This window comes from Hemibagrus wyckioides, linkage group LG22 (assembly GCF_019097595.1).
Source record: "Hemibagrus wyckioides isolate EC202008001 linkage group LG22, SWU_Hwy_1.0, whole genome shotgun sequence".
Taxonomy (NCBI): Eukaryota; Metazoa; Chordata; class Actinopteri; order Siluriformes; family Bagridae; genus Hemibagrus; species Hemibagrus wyckioides.
Window position 1 is genome coordinate 585,741 of NC_080731.1, and position 15,093 is coordinate 600,833.

The 15,093-nt window shown below is 47.3% G+C and overlaps 1 protein-coding gene across 9 annotated transcripts in view; it reads left to right on the forward strand.

Moving 5' to 3' along the window:
- The window catches only part of si:dkey-112e17.1 (uncharacterized), a 22,833-nt gene extending 8,312 nt beyond the window's left edge, over nucleotides 1-14,521 (forward strand). The window contains exons 2-8 of one of the 9 annotated variants that reach the window (XM_058374993.1): nucleotides 1,666-2,498; nucleotides 4,678-4,732; nucleotides 4,873-4,972; nucleotides 5,027-5,080; nucleotides 5,163-5,305; nucleotides 6,187-6,417; nucleotides 12,765-14,521. In XM_058374993.1, the coding sequence (XP_058230976.1) occupies nucleotides 1,666-2,498; nucleotides 4,678-4,732; nucleotides 4,873-4,972; nucleotides 5,027-5,080; nucleotides 5,163-5,305; nucleotides 6,187-6,417; nucleotides 12,765-13,184 (1,836 nt within the window). In that variant the 3' untranslated portion in view covers nucleotides 13,185-14,521. Of the gene's footprint in view, nucleotides 1-1,023; nucleotides 1,313-1,665; nucleotides 2,499-4,677; nucleotides 4,733-4,872; nucleotides 5,081-5,108; nucleotides 5,306-6,186; nucleotides 6,418-12,764 lie in introns of all 9 variants that reach the window. The other 8 variants (XM_058374997.1, XM_058374995.1, XM_058374996.1 and 5 more) reach the window with 8 other exon arrangements.
- The last annotated feature ends 572 nt before the right edge of the window (nucleotides 14,522-15,093 follow it).

The window sequence follows — 15,093 nt, forward strand, 5'->3', positions numbered from 1 at the left end:
ACAAACGTTACACAAGACACAGCATGGTTAACTAAACAAAATGAAAACAAAACCTAGATCTTAACAAACAAAACCCAAACAGAAACCACGGTACAGATAACAATCATGGACAAGGACATAAACACAAGGATCCCTATTTATAGGGGTAGACATTAGGGCTAATGGGATACAGGTGACACAATCAGGATTAGAACAATAGGAAGGGCGTAACAAAAGACACACAAAGAAGTAGGCTTCCAAGGTTCACTTGCCAGCGCCCTCTCTGGGCCTGGCAGGGAACTGTCCAGCTGTTCCTGACATGTATACAGTGACTGCAGATATTAAAGCGACATGTAAACAGGATTAATATAAATATATATAAATAAATGTAAAGTGACATGTGCGTGCAAACAGGACAATTTAGTGTGTGTGTGACTGTCCTGCACAGTTCAGTTCTTTTTTTGTGCGTGTGTGTTATGTATGTGTGTGTGTCCGTGTCCAGCACAGTTCAGTTCTCCTCTGAGATCAGATATTGGTTGTACGTGTGTGTGTGTGTGTGTGTGTCCAGTTCAGCTCAGTTCTCTGTTGAGATACCTGATTGCCTGAGGGAAGAAACTGTTTAACACTGGTTATGCGGGTCCGAATGCTTCGGTACCTCTTTCCAGATGGCAGAAGGGTGAAGAGTGTGAGGGGTGTGTGTGAGGGGTGTGAGGGGTGTGTGGGGTGTGTAAGAGTGTGTGTGTGGGGTGTGTAAGAGTGTGTGTGTGGGGTGTGTAAGAGTGTGTGTGTGGGGTGTGTAAGAGTGTGTGTGAGGGGTGTGTAAGAGTGTGTGTGTGGGGTGTGTAAGAGTGTGTGTGTGGGGTGTGTAAGAGTGTGTGTGTGGGGTGTGTAAGAGTGTGTGTGTGTGTGGGGTGTGTGTGAGGGGTGTGTGGGATCATCCACAATGCTGTTAGCTTTGCGGATGCAGTGTGTGGTGTAAATGTCTGTGATAGAGGGGAGAGAGACTCCGATGATCTTCTCAGCTGTCCTCACTATCTCCTGAAGGGTCTTGTGATCCGAGACGGTGCAGTTCCCAAACCAGGCAGTGATGCAGCTGCTCAGGACGCTCTCCATGGTCCCTCTGTAGAAGGTGGTCAGGATGGGAGATGGAAGATGAGCCTTCCTCAGCCTTCGCAGGAAGTAGAGATGCTGCTGGGCTTTCCTGGTGATGGAGCTGGTGTTGAGTGACCAGGTGAGGTCCTCCGCCAGGTGAACACCAAGGAATTTGGTGCTCTTGACGATCTCCACGATGGACCCATCGATGTTCACCTCCATGTTTCCCAAATTGTACCGAGTCAGTGTTTTGTATTATTTACTCTTTGATATTTTTTTTACAGGCTGTAGTTGTTGTTGATGATGATGATGATGATGAAGGCATTGTTGATGTTGGTGATGATAAAGATGCAGTTGCTGATGGTGTTGTATTTGTGTTAATTGTGTAAGTGTGTTAGTTGTGTGTGTTTCCTCATGGTGTGTTAGTTGTGTGTGTTTTACCTCAGGACTGTTAGAATAAAGTGTTTAGTTTAGTTGTGTGTTTAATCTAACGCTAGTTTTCTTGTTTATGAGGTCTTTTGATCAGTACTGACCATCCAGAACTCAGCAGTGCTAACTGATGTGTTTGTGTGTGTGTGTGTTTTTTTTCTGTAGGTATTTTTCCAGTGTGGTGCGAAGTTGGACGTTGTGGACGTACAGGGTCTCATTCTGTCTCCTGGTTTTCCCGGTAACTACTCGTCTGGCACGCACTGCGTCTGGCAGTTTTTTGTCCCCGTCGGTCATCAGCTGACCATGGAAATGTTTTATTTCGATGTTTTTGAGAGTTCCGAGAGAACCTTGAGCACATCGGCAGATCTGATGACGAGTGAAGATGGTGAAGAACATCTCCCTACTAAAGGCTTAAGCAGGAGTCAGTCTGAGCTTCAGGAGCCGTCCATGGTAACCATGGAAATCCGAGAAGAATCCAGGGAAACAGTGTGGAATACGTCGCAGCGGCTTTCTGAGCGTCTTTCACACCCTGGGATATCAGATCACCAGCAAGAAAATGCAGAAAACTCCACCATTCCTTCATCTGTAGAGGACGACACTGACCACCCGCCTCCGTCCAGCACACCACCTACCGTCACCGAGGACGTATCTGAGACGCCGCAGCCAGTGAAGGACATGTGTCCAGACGACGTCCTGTACATCACGGACCTGATCACGTTTTCTTCTCGGTTTTGCGGATCCAAGCGTCCGTCTGACGACCGGCTGGTGTTCGGCTCTGACGTGGAGATGGTGGAAGTGATCATGGAGCTCATCACCAACACGCACTGGGGTCGAGGGTTTGCTCTGATATTCCGTTATCGCAATCAAACAGCCGTGGAGGTCGGGGGTCAGAGGTCATCGGCACCCTCTGTTGGCGCAGTAGAAGCACTGCTTGCTGCTGTTAGCCTTGCTGCTTTATTCGCGACGGGTCTTATGATCGTTCTCTGTGTGACTCTGAGGTAAGACTCGGGCTGATGAGTGTCACGATGTTTCAGATCTTACTGCACTGTCTCTGTTCAAAATGTCCATTAGCATTAGCAGTGGGTGTGTCAGGCTGTGACTGTTGGCTCAGCTGGACCTTTTGTCCTCTGTTTTCAGTAGATTTAATCCTCTTTCTTCCTGGTGGGCATCGCCACTTTGATGTGAAAATCTCTACATTCATACCTGTGATTCTTCTTTCTTTTGTGGAAAATCTGTTCCTCAAAGGCCACAAAAAAGTAAACCACATGAAGGAAAGAAAGAAGCAGTAGAAGAAGCGTGGTACCTTTACTGAAGCGCAACAAAAACACCCGCGGGTTTTATTATTATTCCTAAATAAAGCCAGGTTTTTCCTCTCATTTTTCTTCTGAGCATGAGGAGGATCGGTCAGTTGTGTTGATGCTAGTTTTTTTTTTATTGAAGCTAACAGTCTTACAAATTGGCAAAAATACTACAGATTTATTATTTATAAAAGTACATTTTATACACTGACACTGGAGACTCCTTCCACTATAAATAAATAAATAAATCCCTCTTTACAGAACACTTGACACATAGATAGATAGATAGATAGATAGATAGATAGATAGATAGATAGTTTATTCATCCCAAAGGGAAATTCACAGTTTCCAGCAGTATCCACAAACACAGGTAATAAATAGGAAGGAATATAACAAAAATACTAAAATACCCAAATTAGGGCACAAAATAGAACAAAAAATATATCAAATAAAAATATAAAATATTACAAAATATAACAATATAACAAAATATAGCAGAAAAATACTAAATACAGAGATTTAGGAATAAATATGGAGAATGAGATGAACAAGATAAGTGATGTGCAGAACAAGTGATTAAAGTTACAGACCGATTCGATGTGCAAAAACTGCGTTTATTGAGAGTTCTGTATAAACCGGAGTGTAGTGAGAGTTCCGTATAAACCGGAGTGTAGTGAGAGTTCTGTATAAACCGGAGTGTAGTGAGAGTTCTGTATAAACCGGAGTGTAGTGAGAGTTCTGTATAAACCGGAGTGTAGTGAGAGTTCTGTATAAACCGGAGTGTAGTGAGAGTTCTGTATAAACCGGAGTGTAGTGAGAGTTCTGTATAAACCGGAGTGTAGTGAGAGTTCTGTATAAACCGGAGTGTAGTGAGAGTTCTGTATAAACCGGAGTGTAGTGAGAGTTCTGTATAAACCGGAGTGTAGTGAGAGTTCTGTATAAACCGGAGTGTAGTGAGAGTTCTGTATAAACCGGAGTGTAGTGAGAGTTCTGTATAAACTGGAGTGTAGTGAGAGTTCTGTATAAACCGGAGTGTAGTGAGAGTTCCGTATAAACCGGAGTGTAGTGAGAGTTCCGTATAAACCGGAGTGTAGTGAGAGTTCCGTATAAACCGGAGTGTGGTGAGAGTTCCGTATAAATCCGTATAAGAGTTAGTGTATAGGTTTAGTACGGTGTCCGAGAAGTCCAGAACTCAATAACAAACCCAAAACACGAGGGCAAATCAGACAGAGAGGAAAAGGTAGGTATAGTGTGTGAATGGAATTCTTCCCTCTGATTGGACGAGACATCTGTCACTCAGGATCTACAGGAAGTAGGGAATTGTGTATCTAACTTTATTTCCTGTACGTGTGGAGTTCTGTGTTTGGAATAGAAATAAAACATTGCTGTAATTTATATAAAAGATTTGAAATGAAATGATTTCATAGTAATTATTATTAGAATGTAGAGATCTTGATGTGTGTGATGTTTGGAGGCGTGTGGAGGAGATTGTGGAGTTAGATGTTTGGGGTGGTGAAGGTTTCTGGTGTTACAGAATGTTCTGTTCTGTAGAGACGAAAAGTCCGAGTGAAGATCAGTGAGGTTGGAAATAAATCCGTTGGAGAAGCTCATGTTGTGTTTGAGCAGTGAAACAGAGACCATGTGCAGCAGCCGGAGGACAAGAGATCAAACCATTAAACCCCAATTTTACACAGAAACCATCCAGAACCACCAACTGCAATCTATTTCCCATTACACACACACACACACACACACACACAACTCAGGATGAGGTTGTGTGTGTAAAATGAATAAAAGTTGATTCCTCATAATTGAGGCAATAAAATAACTGAAACTAATAATAACTAAAGAGAGAGTTTGTGTTTGATTTTTATTGCAGACCGAAACTCTGTGTGAAAGAATCCAACATGGCGTCCTCCTCCATCACCTCCGAGGTAAACCAAGAGCAGAAACTAATCAAGAATCAGTTCACAATAATCAGTTCATTAATGAAGTTCGGAAGGTTCTCTATAGTGATGATGTGTTTTGTGAGTTGTGTATAGTTGGGTTGTTTAGTTGTGTGTGTGTGTTTCAGGTCCCAGTTCAGAACATACACACTGATGGCAGTGAACTTCAGCTGGTTTCAGCAAATCGCTCTGAACAAGAACTCAACAAACATGACAACCTCCGCTTACCTCACACAGGTAATGCCTTCCTTTTACCTCACACCGGTAACACCCACCTTTTACCTCACACAGGTAACGCCCACCTTTTACCTCACACAGGTAACGCCCACCTTTTACCTCACACAGGTAACGCCCACTTTTTTACCTCACACAGGTAACCCCCACCTTTTACCTCACACAGGTAACGCCCTCATTTTACCTCACACAGGTAACGCCCCAGACTGCCGAAGTTTCCAAAATGCCGAGCTGGAGTGTTCTGATGGCCTGATGGAGATGGAATTGGGGACAGACGAAGTGTTTGTGATCTCAAACGCAGCCACGCCATCATTTTCTCATTGCACAGTACACACACACAGTACACACACACACACACACACACCTGATCTCTTGAATAAAGTGAAATATTTCCTCTCTGTGTGTTCAGTGAGGAACTGAATGTACTGGACATGTGTAATCAGATTATTTTGTACAGTTGTAGTGGATTATTGGGATTAAAGTGTGATTAGTTCACTAAACCTCTTTAGTACTATGAAGTGGATTTAGGACGTGTCCCGCTCCATGTCACACACTAACCCCGTTCAGGAGCAGTGCCGGTGTCACTCACACACTTTCCTTCACCATCACTGACCTTCATCTTCCGGACACTGCTGCTCTCCTGACCAGGATTCACGTTTGTTTGGATTGTTTTTCTCAAATAATTTCACTCAAAAAGCAAAACAAAAATGTGTGTATTCTTGTAAAACTCTTTGGTTTATTGTTCAGATATTCAGTCCATCTGTATCCCGTTAGCATGTGCTAGCGGCCGGCTGCGTCTTCACACTGCTCTGAGCAGGAGGACGGGGCAGTGAGCCACAGGGAAACGTCCGAGTCCTTCAGCTTTCACTTTAGCCGTTTAGCTGAGGGCTATTCATTCATCACTGAGAGCTTCTTCATCTACCCATCAGCCTTCATCAGATGTTTGTGACTAGCATGCTGTTTAGAGCGTGAGGCTCGGGTCAGGACCGGTTCTGTTCTGGGGGTTAAATTTACAGTCAGATCTGGGAGTGGAGTCAGTGTGAGGCGGAGCGCAGGAGGAAAACGGCTGACTGATGACCGTGTTTATTATAAATTCTGACCCTACGTGTCCGGGTCATTCTCCTGGTCTCTGGTGCTTAAGAAGCTAAAACTCTATTTATTTATTTCATTCGAATCATTTTTGTGAACATTATCACTTTTCCCCGCAGCACCGTGAACATATTCTGCGGCACAGTGAGACCGGATCTGTGCAGCCGTCTGATTGGATGCCTCGCAGTGAGCCCTCTAATTGGCCGAGTCGTAGAAGCCATGTTGGATCAGCGCGTCCTCGAGCGTGGAGCGTCCGAACCTTCCACGACTTCCTACTTCCTCTTCCTCAATTAAACAGGAAGTGGTGCAGCTGGAATTTAACGAGCCCCTTCACCAAACTAGTGGACACTGTGAGTTCATCATGTGTGTGTTATGAAGTGGATTTTTCACGAGACACAGGCGCAACACACACTCAACACACACTCAACACACACTCAACACACGCTCAACACACGGGCAACACACACTCAACACACACTCAACACGCTCAACACACGGGCAACACACACTCAACACACACTCAACACGCTCAACACACGGGCAACACACACTCAACACACACTCAACACACGCTCAACACACGGGCAACACACGCTCAACACACGCTCAACACACGCTCAACACACGCTCAACACACACTCAACACACGGGCAACACACGCTCAACACACACTCAACACACACTCAACACACGGGCAACACACGCTCAACACACGGGCAACACACACTCAACACACACTCAACACACGGGCAACACACACTCAACACACGGGCAACACACGCTCAACACACGCTCAACACACGGGCAACACACACTCAACACACACTCAACACACGGGCAACACACGCTCAACACACGGGCAACACACACTCAACACACACTCAACACACGGGCAACACACGCTCAACACACACTCAACACACACTCAACACGCTCAACACACACTCAACACGCTCAACACACACTCAACACACGCTCAACACACACTCAACACACACTCAACACACGGGCAACACACACTCAACACGCTCAACACACACTCAACACGCTCAACACACACTCAACACGCTCAACACACACTCAACACGCTCAACACACACTCAACACACACTCAACACACGCTCAACACACGGGCAACACACACTCAACACACACTCAACACACACTCAACACGCTCAACACACGGGCAACACACACTCAACACACACTCAACACACACTCAACACGCTCAACACACGGGCAACACACACTCAACACACACTCAACACGCTCAACACACGGGCAACACACACTCAACACACACTCAACACGCTCAACACACGGGCAACACACACTCAACACACACTCAACACGCTCAACACACGCTCAACACACGGGCAACACACACTCAACACACACTCAACACGCTCAACACACGGGCAACACACACTCAACACACACTCAACACGCTCAACACACGGGCAACACACACTCAACACACACTCAACACACACTCAACACGGGCAACACACACTCAACACGCTCAACACACGGGCAACACACACTCAACACACGCTCAACACACGGGCAACACACACTCAACACACACTCAACACGCTCAACACACACTCAACACACACTCAACACGCTCAACACACGGGCAACACACACTCAACACACGCTCAACACACGGGCAACACACACTCAACACGCTCAACACACACTCAACACACACTCAACACGCTCAACACACGGGCAACACACACTCAACACACACTCAACACACACTCAACACGCTCAACACACGGGCAACACACTCAACACACACTCAACACACGCTCAACACACGGGCAACACACACTCAACACACACTCAACACACGGGCAACACACTCAACACACACTCAACACACTCCACACGGGCAACACACGCTCAACACACACTCAACACACACTCAACACACACTCAACACGCTCAACACACGGGCAACACACACTCAACACGCTCAACACACGGGCAACACACACTCAACACGCTCAACACACGGGCAACACACACTCAACACACTCAACACGCTCAACACACGGGCAACACACACTCAACACACGGGCAACACACACTCAACACACACTCAACACACACTCAACACACACTCAACACGCTCAACACACGGGCAACACACACTCAACACACTCAACACGCTCAACACACACTCAACACACTCCACACGGGCAACACACACTCAACACACACTCAACACACACTCAACACACACTCAACACGCTCAACACACACTCAACACACACTCAACACGCTCAACACACGGGCAACACACACTCAACACACACTCAACACGCTCAACACACGGGCAACACACACTCAACACACACTCAACACGGGCAACACACACTCAACACACACTCAACACACACTCAACACGCTCAACACACGGGCAACACACTCAACACACACTCAACACACGCTCAACACACACTCAACACACACTCAACACGCTCAACACACACTCAACACACACTCAACACGCTCAACACACGGGCAACACACACTCAACACACACTCAACACGCTCAACACACGGGCAACACACACTCAACACACACTCAACACACACTCAACACGCTCAACACACGGGCAACACACACTCAACACGCTCAACACACGGGCAACACACACTCAACACACACTCAACACGCTCAACACACACTCAACACACACTCAACACACACTCAACACACACTCAACACGCTCAACACACGGGCAACACACACTCAACACGCTCAACACACACTCAACACACACTCAACACACGCTCAACACACGGGCAACACACACTCAACATGCTCAACACACACTCAACACACGCTCAACACACACTCAACACACGCTCAACACACTCAACACACACTCAACACACACTCAACACACGGGCAACACACACTCAACACACGCTCAACACACTCAACACACACTCAACACACACTCCACACGCTCAACACACGCTCAACACACGCTCAACACACACTCAACACACACTCAACACGCTCAACACACGGGCAACACACACTCAACACACACTCAACACACGCTCAACACACTCAACACACACTCAACACACTCCACACGCTCAACACACTCCACACGCTCAACACACACTCAACACGCTCAACACACGCTCAACACACGTTCAACACGCTCAACACACGGGCAACACACACTCAACACACACTCAACACGCTCAACACACGGGCAACACACACTCAACACACACTCAACACACACTCAACACACACTCAACACGCTCAACACACGGGCAACACACACTCAACACACTCAACACACACTCAACACACGGGCAACACACACTCAACACACGCTCAACACACGCTCAACACACGGGCAACACACACTCAACACACACTCAACACACGCTCAACACACACTCAACACACTCCACACGCTCAACACACACTCAACACACACTCAACACACACTCAACACGCTCAACACACGGGCAACACACTCAACACACTCAACACACTCAACACGCGCTCAACACACTCAACACGCGCTCAACACGCGCTCAACACACACTCAACACACGCTCAACACGCGCTCAACACACGCTCAACACGCGCTCAACACACGTTCAACACACTCAACACGCGCTCAATACGCACTCAACACGCGCTCAACACACTCAACACGCACTCAACACACGTTCAACACACTCAACACGCGCTCAACACGCGCTCAACACGCGCTCAACACGCACTCAACACGTGCTCAACACACTCAACACGCGTTCAACACGCACAACACACTCAACACGCGCTCAATGCACTCAACACGCGCTCAACACGCGCTCAACACACTCAGCACGCGCTCAACACGCGCTCAACACGCGCTCAACACACTCAACACGCACTCAACACGCACTCAACGCACTCAACACGCACTCAACACGCTCAACGCACTCAACACGCACTCAACGCGCTCAACGCACTCAACACGCGCTCAACACGCACTCAACATACACTCAACACACGCTGAACATACACTGAACACGCGCTCAACACACTCAACACGCGCTCAACACACTCAACACACGCTCAACACGCTCAACACGCGCTCAACACACGCTCAACACACTCAACACACACTCAACACGCTCAACACGCACTCAACACACTCAACACGCGCTCAACACGCACTCAACACACGCTCAACACACTCAACACGCACTCAACACACTCAACACACACTCAACACGCGCTCAACACACACTCAACACGCGCTCAACACACTCAACACGCGCTCAACACACTCAACACGCGCTCAACACGCGCTCAACACACGCTGAACACACACTGAACACACGCTCCACACGCGCTCAACACACTCAACACGCGCTCAACACGCGCTCAACACACGCTCAACACGCGCTCAACACACGCTCAACACGCGCTCAACACACTCAACACGCGCTCAACACACACTCAACACGCGCTCAACACACTCAACACACGTTCAACACGCTCAACACACGCTCAACACGCACTCAACATACTCAACACGCGCTCAACATACTCAACACGCGCTCAACACACTCAACACGCGCTCAACACGTGCTCAACACACTCAACACGCGTTCAACACACTCAACACGCGTTCAACGTGCTCAACACGTGCTCAACACGCACTCAACACGCTCACCACACACTCAACACGCGCTTAACACACTCAACACGCGTTCAACACGCGTTCAACGCGCTCAACACGTGCTCAACACACTCAACACACTCAACAAGCGCCCAACACACACTCACACTCAACACGCGCCCAACACACACTCGCGCTCAACACACACTCAATGCGCTCAACACTCAACACACGTTCAACACACTCAACACGCGCTCAACACGTGCTCAACACGCACTCAACACGCTCAACACACACTCAACACGCGCTCAACACGCACTCAACACGTGCTCAACACACTCAACACGCGTTCAACACACTCAACACGCACAACACACTCAACACGCGCTCAACACGCACTCAACACACTCAGCACGCGCTCAACACGCGCTCAACACGCTCAACACGCGCTCAATACACTCAACACGCACTCAACACACTCAACACGCACTCAACGCACTCAACACGCACTCAACACACGCTCAACGCGCTCAACACGCACTCAACACACGCTCAACACACTCAACACACTCAACACACGCTCAACACACGCTCAACACACTCAACACACGCTCAACACACACTCAACACGCGCTCAACGCACTCAACACGCGCTCAACGCACTCAACACGCGCTCAACACGCACTCAACACACGCTCAACACACTCAACACGCACTCAACACACACTCAACACGCGCTCAACACACACTCAACACGCGCTCAACACACGCTCAACACACTCAACACATGCTCAGCACACTCAACACACGCTCAACACACACTCAACATACACTCAACACACGCTGAACATACACTGAACACGCGCTCAACACGCGCTCAACACGCGCTCAACACACTCAACACACTCAACACGCGCTCAACACACACTCAACACACTCAACACGCGCTCAACACACGCTCAACACGCGCTCAATACGCGCTCAACACGTGCTCAACACGCTCAACACGCGCTCAACACACTCAACACGCGCTCAACACACACTCAACACACACTCAACACACACTCAACACGCGCTCAACACACTCAACACGCGCTCAACACACGTTCAACACACGTTCAACACACTCAACACGAGCTCAATACGCACTCAACACGCGCTCAACACACTCAACACGCACTCAACACACGTTCAACACACTCAACACGCGCTCAACACACACTCAACACGCACTCAACACGCTCACCACACACTCAACACGCGTTCAACACACTCAACACGCGTTCAACGTGCTCAACACGTGCTCAACACGCACTCAACACGCTCACCACACACTCAACACGCGCTCAACACACTCAACACGCGTTCAACACGCGTTCAACGCGCTCAACACGTGCTCAACACACTCAACACGCGCTCAACACACTCAACAAGCGCCCAACACACACTCACACTCAACACGCGCCCAACACACACTCGCGCTCAACACACACTCAATGCGCTCAACACTCAACACGCGCTCAACACACTCAACGCGCTCAACACTCAACATGCGCTCAACATGCCCTCGACACACTCGACACACACCCGACACACGCTCAACACACACTCGACACAACACACTCGACACACGCTCAACACACTGAACACACGTCACACACTGAACACGTGTCGCACACTGAACACACACACTGAACGTACTGAACACACGTCACACACTGAACACGTCACACTGAACACACGTCACACACTGAACATGTGTCGCACACTGAACACACGCTGAACATACTGAACACATGTCACACTGAACACACACCAAACGCACGTCACACACTGAACACACACGTCACACACTGAACACACGTCACACACACCTCACACTGAACACACACGTCACACACTGAACACACACGTCACACACTGAACACACGTCACACTGAACACACGTCACACTGAACACACATCACACACTGCTTCATGTAACCTTGTAGAAATTAGTCCTAAATAATCCTCTGTTTAATGTCTTTGGCTCCTCTCAGCTTCCTCCAGGTTCTGTGGTGGGCGGTGCCGACGGCGTGAAGATTCCCTCGGTTCAGCATCAGCGTCGCTACAACAGTGGGCGCTCTCAGACGTCTCAGCAGCTCTGCGAGCCCGATGGCGCCCTCTGTGGACTGGAGCAAGGAGTGGAGGTAAAAATCTGCAAGTTCTCTGCTGCTGAAGATGAAGCTAATCTCACCATTCCAGAAGAAGACGATCGAGAACCTCTGGTTTCAGCCGAACCTCAAAACCGAGTGAAAAACAGCGAGATCGGGAATCACGAGTCGTTTCCTTCATTAGGCTCCACCCACTTGGCCTTTACAGATGAGGACTTGACTGTTTTGAAAAACACCAGTAAGATCCAGCTTCCCTCGCTGAGTCATGTGACCGTGCCGTGTGACTCGGCGGGAAAGGACATGTGATCGGCTCAAACCGCACACTGTCACAGCAAACAGCGTCGTATCTGTTCTATGTGGTATTTAGCAAGTAGCACCAGCTAACCAGGTGCGTTTCGAGGGACAGAATGTCAAAAACAATGACTGGTCAGTGAGCTGTTTTATTCCGGATGTTGATCAGATTTCCGCTCCAGCTGCCAGGCTAATTTAGCTAACACAAAAGGCTGTCTCGCATCTGAGTAACGCGTGCTAAAAGTTTTCCTGTAATTTATTCAAATGTCATAGTTCAGTGTGTGATGCCGAGAATACTGTATTTACACATGTAAAACAATTTAAACTGGAACTTATCTTTTGCATCACTTCCTGTTTTCAAAGCAGGAACTTGTTAGAGGTTCAGAGTTGAAGTTGTCCAAGATGGCGGCCCCCAGAGCGTTCCAGTGCTTAAGATCTATGTCTTAAGGTTAGATCTCTGTTAACTACATGTGTTTCAGAGCTGCAGAGCAAACGATTCAGTTGACTCAAACGATTCAGTTGACTCAAACGATTCAGCTGACTCAAACAATTCAGTTTATTCAAACGATTCAGTTGACTCAAACGATTCAGCTGACTCAAACAATTCAGTTGATTCAAACGATTCAAATAGTTTGTTCTGCTTCTGAATCATATTACTGAACTTTACTATTTAGTATGGCAGAATGTTGTTTAGAGTGTGTGTGTGTGTGTGTGTGTGTGTGTACAACCATTGACACTGTTTTGCTCCTTTTTCAGAGAGGTATCTGCTGATTTGTACATTTAATACAGTCGAGCTTCTTTATATAACAAAGCACATTTTTGATATCTAAAAATATTTAAATTTGTTGTGGACTGATTACCATAAAAAAAAGTTTCTGATATTATTCCACCACAGATATGTCACAGTAACAGCTCCTGTTCTTTATACACACTGTGTTCTTTAATATTAATCACACTTTATTATGTGACGATGTTCTCCTCTTCACTTCACTCACTCCTTCTGCTGAAAGTGTGGAACTCCACTCGCTGTTTTTATTCATCCTCTGGATTATTAACGCTGCTAAATCCTTCACTCTGCTGTGGTGTGTGTGTGTGGAGTGAGAGTGATGCCGTGGTGTGTGTGTGTGTGTGTAAATGTTTGTGCAGTGTGTTCACGTGGGTGTTGTGTTTGTAAATGCAGTAGCAGTGATGATCTCCTGTGACTAACGCGTTCTAAAGGGAAAATGATTACTGACGTAAAATAAAGAAAAAGGATGAAAAGAATAAATGCAGTAATTAACAAATCAATCTCAATAAAATATGGTGAGCAGTGGGTTCTCCACCACAGTGGGTTCTCCACCGCAGTGAGGTGTTCATGTTCTAATGAAATATCTTTATAAAGTAGACTAATGAATGTAGCTTTAAGGAAAAGGGGGAAAAATGCTAATGCTAATCCTGTTGGATAATTTAATTTAGGCTGCTGAGTTTCTTCACTTTATTTGGGTTTGTGTGTGTGTGTGTGTGTGTGTCCTCAATGCTGGAAACCCTGAGAAGGATGCAGGGATTGGCTCCGAGTCAACAGCTAATCTGAGCCTCGAAGGAATGTGGAAGTGTGAGACGACTGAGGACATGGACACACACACACACACACACACATTTATGGCAGAAGTCCTTGATGTTCAGACCAAACTTACAAACATGATTCCAGGTGTGAATGTGATGAAGATCAAAAAACCTCAAATTTTCATCCTAAGAAACTCCAAGAGGTTACCTTTAGTGGATTTTTGGTGAAAAATGTTAGATTTTGAGATTTCCCCCAGTTCACACATTTTTTTGGGTTTCTGGGATGGAGCTGTGGAGGCGGTGTAGAAGTTTGGTCTGAACATCACACTCCACAGCTGAGATCTGAGTCTTTAATGTCTGACAAATTTCACTCAATCTTAGA